Source organism: Volvox carteri, assembly GCF_000143455.1.
Source record: "Volvox carteri f. nagariensis unplaced genomic scaffold VOLCAscaffold_53, whole genome shotgun sequence".
Lineage (NCBI taxonomy): Eukaryota > Viridiplantae > Chlorophyta > Chlorophyceae > Chlamydomonadales > Volvocaceae > Volvox > Volvox carteri.
In genome coordinates, this window is record NW_003307596.1 from 837,613 (window position 1) to 844,771 (window position 7,159).

General features: G+C 60.3%; 1 protein-coding gene across 1 annotated transcript in view; it reads left to right on the top strand.

The window, feature by feature from the left end:
• The window catches only part of VOLCADRAFT_106914 (uncharacterized protein), a gene marked incomplete at its 5' end in the record, with an annotated part of 9,872 nt that extends 2,981 nt beyond the window's left edge, over window positions 1–6,891 (top strand). Inside the window, 5 exons of the mRNA XM_002955588.1 lie at window positions 225–407; window positions 708–2,408; window positions 2,812–2,925; window positions 3,627–4,079; window positions 6,634–6,891. Coding sequence (XP_002955634.1) covers window positions 225–407; window positions 708–2,408; window positions 2,812–2,925; window positions 3,627–4,079; window positions 6,634–6,660 — 2,478 coding nt within the window. The 3' untranslated portion in view covers window positions 6,661–6,891. The remainder of the gene's footprint in view (window positions 1–224; window positions 408–707; window positions 2,409–2,811; window positions 2,926–3,626; window positions 4,080–6,633) is intronic.
• Window positions 6,892–7,159: the final 268 nt, after the last annotated feature.

Here is a 7,159-nt window from a genome sequence, read left to right on the forward strand (position 1 = left end):
CCACCAATCGCGTGTGGTTCGTCTTTCCCACCCACCCACCACCCTTTGCTCCTGGTATTCAATACCCAGAACCCGCCCACTCGCCCTTACTTTCCCATCCCTCTAGCTCTTTGGACACCGGGCCGATTGATAAATTTCTCTGCATTCCTGCACGCACAATTCTCAACAGTCTTCCCTGCAATTGTCCTTTTACTCATTTCTAGATTCTCTGCCCGCTGTCACAGGACCTTCCTCCGCTGGTGCGTTTGGCGGTCGAGGCGCAGATCCGGGCAGAGGACTGGCGGCAGCTGTCGGCGCAGCAGTCCGCAGCGGCAGCTGCGGGCCAGCCTGCAGATGCGGTGTGTTGGCCCACCTTGGAGCGGCACTGGGTGCATCGGATCAAGCAGCTACTGGAGGCGCTGCCGGCGGTAGGTGGTTCGTTGCCACTAAGAATCTCTTTTGCGAACTGGGAACGGCACCCGTTGCCATTATGTACCTTAAGTACCGGTTGTAAGGTACGTAAGTTTAGTAATATGAGTAGCGGCATTGCAAGAAGCGTGCCTCTTTAAGGAAGTGGCGCCTGTGTGTACACAAAACTGAGTTGGCTGACGGCTGCATGTGGACATTCGCAGTTTTGATTTCACTGGTGCATTATTTCAACGGCTCCCTCACTCCTGGATTGTCTTCTGGCGATTGTTTTTATGCATCTTCCCTCCCGGACTGGCCAGGCGAGAGCAGAGATGCAGCGGATGCGGCTGGGCGTCCAGGTGGCCATGTTGCCGAACGCGGCAGCCGCCGCCGCCGCCACAGCGGGACCAGCAGCAGCCGGCTGGGCAACTCTTGGCCCTGGCCTCGAGCTGCCCAGTGGCCCAGCGGCCTCGCCTGGACGCGACCGCGCGGCCGCACAGACCGGTGAAAGCGTGGCAAAGACAGGCTCTGCGACGGAGACGGAAACAGCGGTCATTGCACCATTACAGTTACGCAAAGCTCCTGGAGACGGGAGTGCGGCCGTTGGTGACGGCGGCGACGGCGCTAAGGTGGCCGGGGGAAAGGCGTCGCCCCAGAATGGCGAGGTAGGGGGCCGGGCGGAGGGCGAGGATGATATGGAGGAGGGCGAGCTGGCCGAGACCGCGACCCGCGGTTCACCGGCTCCAGCAACTGCCGCCGGCACAGCAGCTGACGAAGCGGCTAGCGGGATGGCCGGGCCGATGCCTACGGCAGAAGCAGCAGGAGCGCCTGGAGCGTCAGCAGCTGTGGCACCGGCTGCCATACCGTACATGTACGACGGCACAGCATTCGATATGCAGGGTTATTATAATTGGTCCGCGCACTTGTATCGGTACCATGTGTCGTACGTAGAAGCAGGCCATTATCCGTACGTGTTGCCCGGCGCGGTTGGGGGAGATGTCGATGCGGAGCAGCCGCCGCTGCCCCCGCTGCCGGAAGACGGCTGCGCTACTGCCACCGCCGGGCCGCTGCCGGTTTCATCGCCTGCACCGCCGCCACCGCCGTCGCCGCTACCGCCGGTGCCGCCATTGCCGGGTCCAGCTGAGGAGGCGTTCCCGCCGCTGCCCCCGGATGTCCCTTTGCCCCCGGAACCTACCGTCATTGACGATGGAGATGACATGGTAATCGAGGAAGGCGGTGGAGCCTCCCCGGGTACGGCACCGGTTCCGCCCGCGGGCGACCACGTCGCGCCGCCGCTCCCCCCGGGCTTCGAGTCGGCGACCGCGTACATCAGCATGTACGGACAGAACGCGTACGACGCATACATGTCGCAAATGTATGGGTACGCGTATGGCATGGCGCCGCCGCCGGCGACCACATCGGCAGGGCATGAGGCGCTGCAATTCGCGAACTTGTACCTGGGGTACGGGGGTGCAGCGGCAGCAACTCAGCTGCCGCTGCCCGCAGCCGACGCTGAGGTGGTGGCGGCGGCTGTGGAGGAAGGGCCGACTGCTGTACCAAGCGCGGCCGCCGCCGCCACGAAGCCGTTGGTCTCGCAGCCCAAGCGTAAGGAGTACCGATCGGAGCCGATCCGGAACCCAGTAGCTGTGGGGATAGCGACGATAGGTCCTCTAGGAGCGGGCAGGGGAGAGGCAGGTGCAGACGACGGGGGCGACTCGGGTCCTGCACGCGCGCGCGTCAGCCCGTCGCCCACGCCGCCGCCATTGGATCTCCTGAACATGCACGTGCTGCCAGCAGAGCCGGCTGGCGGCGCCGCCACGGCACCGGCTGCCGCCGCCGGCGCTGTGGCTGCAGCAGGAAAGCGGAAGCTCGCAGCAGCAGCCGGCTCCATAACTGCCGCCGCCGCTGGCGGCGGTGCGAAGCGCAACAAGGGCCTTGGGGGGCGAATGGGTGCGCTGGTTCAGCAGTGGAGTGCAGCTCAGAAGCAGTTGGAAGCAGAAGACGAGGAGAGGGCTCGCAAGGTGGGGTATTGGGTTCGCGAGCCGGTCAGTGCGCCACAACTGCTCAACAACTGCCCACAACTGCTCGACAACCGTCGCACAACTGCTCAACAACTGCCCACAACTGCTCAACAACCGTCCCACAACTGCTCAACAACAAGAACCAAATATCGGGCGAAAAGCTGTCAAAAAATATGCGAAAAGGAAAACCTCCCGTGGGGATAAATGTATGCAAGGGTGCGCAAGCTTGGTGTGCTGCTTGCGCGCCTGACAGCCCGCCTGCCTGTTTCTCGACTAGCATTCACCCTGTTCTCGTTGTCCTTGCCTTCCCTGCCCACATTCACCCTGTTCTCGTTGTCCTTGTGTACCCCGCCCGCCTGGAATCCCCACCGGTACCTCCATACTGGCTCGTTGGACTGCGTAGGCCGCGGAGGCAGAGGACCCAGACGCCCAGGAGCGCAAGCGGTTGGCTGAATTGGAGCGGTGGAAATGGGAGCAGCAGGTGACGGGCGCGTCACGCGACAATGCAAACTTTGCGGTGAGTTGCGCTACGGGGGCCAGGCAGCAGGTGGTGCTGCTGTCCGCCGGCGGCCGTCGCGACAGGCATGCATGGACTTAAAGGTCATATTGCAAAGAAGGGGCTGGGGGTATGGGTGTTGTGGGAAAACTTTCCTAGCCCTGTCAGAGCGCTTCGTTGCATGCACGTACATGTGTATAGATGGATGGGGCCGGTTAGGAGTACATGGGCATGCAAAATGGTGGGGAACCCCTGGCGCTTGTGCTTGGCTCCGAGTGCGGCACGAGCGGCTTACAGGGACAACCTCCTGTATCCTCGACCAACGTAAATCCCGGGAGGGCCCGCGACTGGGCCCAGCTCTGTGAGGACCTGAGGACCTCCTGTCCAACAGGAGCCCGAATGGAACCCATGCGTGGGGCCCCCTTCCGGCATGCTTTTGCGGTGTGCCTTGCACGGCTGCCGTTGCCGTCGTGTACTACCCTGTTGCCGCCCGCTACCACGCCCGCTTGTTGAGCTTTTCCCGAGCACCCGTCGTGAAATTGTGTAGAAGTGTGAAACGGAGCACACCCGTAAGCGGGTATTCTTGGCAAAGGAGCACTAGGGAAATTGTCGCGAGGGATATGGACTAAGGCGATGTTCCCGACGTTCTCGGCCAATGCCGCCCTGTGTGTATAGATGTATGCATGGATGTGTGTGTACGTCCCTGTCCTGTGTTTGCACAGCCCCTGGGAGATTGGCGATCTCGTTTCCCCAAGATGGCGGCACAACAGCACGATGACCAGCCGGGCGGCGGTGAAGGCGGCGAGGCTGGCGGCACAGCGGCCACCGAGGACGCCACCACTGCTGCCGCCGCTGCTGCCGCCGCCGGCTCCGCCGGCTCAAAAAAAGCAAAGAAAGCGGCCAAGGAAGAGTCGAAACGGGAGAAGAAGGAGAAGAAGGTAAAAAAAGACAAGAAGGAGGTGGTACCTGCAGCGCCGGAAGGCGGCGGCAGACAGCCACATGTGGCGGCGACGACGGTGACGACGACGACGACGACTGCGGCGGTGGTGGCTCCAGTGCTGAATTTCAAGACGAAGCCCGACCTCGACGCCTTGTCTGCGGGTCTGCCGTCTGGCTGGAGGGCCATGTGGGACAAGAACAGCGGCGACGTGTACTATGGCAACATGACGACAAGGGTACGTAATTGCGGCATAGTAGCGTAGTAAAAGCCCAGCACAGATGGCTTCGTCCCGCTTGGCCCGCTGCACGTCGTGTGGGGCTTTTGATGCTGCATCGGGGATGCAGCATCTTGCATGCTTGCGGATGGAGCTCTGCTGGGTTGTGCTGGTTGTTCATGGGGAGGGATAGTCGGATCTTCAGCATGTGTGTGTGTGGGGGGGGGGAAATGTTGAGATGGGGTTGGGATGAGGATCAGGGAAGGGTTGGGAAAAGGGGGGGAAGAGGTTGGGAAGGGTTCTTTGGTTGTGCGTGGGTGCGGCGCGGTGTGAGTAAAGGAGGTAGTACCGGGGGAGTACCGGCCCCACAAGCCCCACGGAGGCCCGTGCACCGGACAACGCCGGGGCGGCGGAACATGTCAAGAGAGCTCCTGGTACGCGCGAGGCCGTATGGGGCATATGGTGAGGGAAATCCCAGGTTCTTGCTGTGGGGGGAATGCACGCACACTCGTGAGTACTGCAACCCCGTGAACGAGGTACGCTCATCAGCGGCGTGCCGGCAGCAGCGACAGCATGTGGCGGCATACAGTGCTGCGATGGCGGTCCTACCTTGATTTCCAGCTCTCTACTGAGAGCTTCCCAGCTGAGTGGCAGCTGGCGCTTCTCTGGCAGTTCGCCGCTGTGCGAGCAGCCCTTGATGGATCGATGGATGGATGTATCACCCACAAGCGCTTCGGCCTGGCCGTGTAGGGACTTCCTGCTCGGTCTTCTGTTTGTCGTCCCCTCTACCCCGACCGTGCACGTTCTCCAGTCAGGCCCAAAGGTCAAGATTTATGCTTTCCGAAAGGCTCACAGCGTCCTGCTCTCACGGCGTCCCGTGCCCACGGACTGTGTTGCTATTGGACCGCCACAACGGCAACAGCAACAGCGGCATCGTTGTGCACCAAAGCCAGCTATCAGACGGCTGCTTTCTAGCCGGTGTAGCCGTCGCCCTGGCCACTGGATTGTGTTGGCCTCTGGGGCCGGCCCGTTTATTATGTTTTCTGTTTTTTTCGTGTAGTTTACCGTTTACCGTGTTTGGTAAGCGTATGGGGGCCAGCTGCCGCAGCCGGAGTGTTGGGTCCATCTGGCGAAAGAGGTGTGAAGGGATGCGGGGACCAGGGCTGTGGAGTGATCTGTGTGCTGCTGCTCCTCCCGGTTGTTGTAGATCGTGCTGCTTGCAGTTGGTGATGTTGTTGATGGCCAACTTACAGCGCGGGTTTCCTTTCGCGAGTATGAGGATGCATGGGCATGTGACGCGGCTGCTTTGCTGGCTGTGTTTGTTGCCGTGTGTTTTGTGTCTGTGTGTCTGTCTGTGCTGTTCTCCTTGTCGCTATTTTCTACTGCACCCCCGGGGCGCTATGGGGCAGGCAGGGTGCCGCCTGCGCTATGGCGGCAGGCGGCACCATAGCGCAGGACAGGACAGCACAGCACAATCTGGCCTGTGCCTGCCCGCCTTTGTGCCTCTCCATCCCACTACCGGCTTCGGGCAGTGACAGCGCTTTCTTTGTTTTCATTGGGATTCACAACCCGACGACCTTGCATCGTGATAGGTGATAGTTCCCGAATGTGTGCGGGGGCAACGGGGGCTAAGGTGCCTCTGCCCCATGGCAGTGGCGGTGGCAGCGGTGGGCCAACAAGTCTGTTGACCGAGCCAGCAATGCAGCCGTAGGTAAGTTACGACAAAGAATGACACGATGGTGATGTTGACGATGACGACCTACGGCGCCGTACCTCCTCCCGGGCCTGCAACAAAGGCTGGGACAGAGCACCACAGGTAGGGCGCAGGTAAGGCGGGTGGTGGCACCATGACAGGTAAGGCGGAGGACCGGCTTTAGGGGGTGAACCGTGTGCACGCAACGCTCCGTGCTCCGTCATGCAGTTGTCGCGCCGCCGTTGTGCCGCGATACCTGCTTGGGACCCCACTTCATTATTCGATCATCATACGGTTAGCGGACTGGAACACCACCCCCATATGCAATTTTGTCTTGCTGGCGAGGAAATGTGAAAGTGCGTGTGCTTTGGATTAAGCTTGCATCCAAGCCTCTATCCATTCATTCATACACATCTAGTTTACTCACACCGATTGATCGGTACCTCTCCTGGAGTCCTGATGTGTGGTATGACTTATGCTGAAGCAGAGCTGCTGGCAGTGCAGGTGCTGCTTGTGGAGGCTTCCTACTTTTCGATCCGTGGGTCTGTGGTTCTGGCCCTGGCCAGACCAGTTATTCCTGGCCATTCTCTCCGATGCTGCTCGTGCACCGCGGCGCACATCGCTGCTGATGACCCACGAGGACAGGCACACACGCCCATGGCTTGCCGACGAGGAGGACCTGGCCGATAGCTTGTATTAAACTTTATTGAACCGCGGGGACGCGGGCACAAGACATATTTACTTTTACATGTTAGCAAGACTATGTGCACAATGCACAAAATGCCAAACCATGTAACCGCTGACACTGCGCTCCCGCCCCCTCACCATGTTCCCTCTCTCTCCCTGGTGCGACTCTGTTGGTGATCACGATGCCCGATGAAGGAGACCCGGTGGACCCGGCCAGGCTGAGATGACGGAGAAGGAGAGCGGCGCATGGCGACTATGCGTGTTGCGCATCCGGAATGCTTGGCGGTCATGTTGATGTGAAGGACCGACCGACATATGGATGGGCGGCCGGGTGTAACATGACGGGGCGGAACAGAGAAGTGGACGGCGGTTGGAGGCCAATCCACTGCTTAGGTTGCATGTTGTCTTTGTCACCTATATTGTTGTTGTTGTTGTTACATGGTCGTGGGTGCGTTCCCCGTACCTGCAAACCACCCTAGTACGAGCCGAGGGCTCAAGGGCTGCCAAATCGCCTATAAGCACCATCCTACCTCGCACTTCCAGCGAAACAAGTGATGAAGTATACTAACGACCAAAGGGAACGATAGAGTTGCGGTGAGACCATATGCGTTCCAGCATCCTTGCCAGGCGTTCAGGTTCCCACTTCATAGCGTCCTTCATGTGCTCGAAGCGTGGAAAGCCCATATCAGATCTGATTTCGTCGTATGCCGGACAGTCCAGC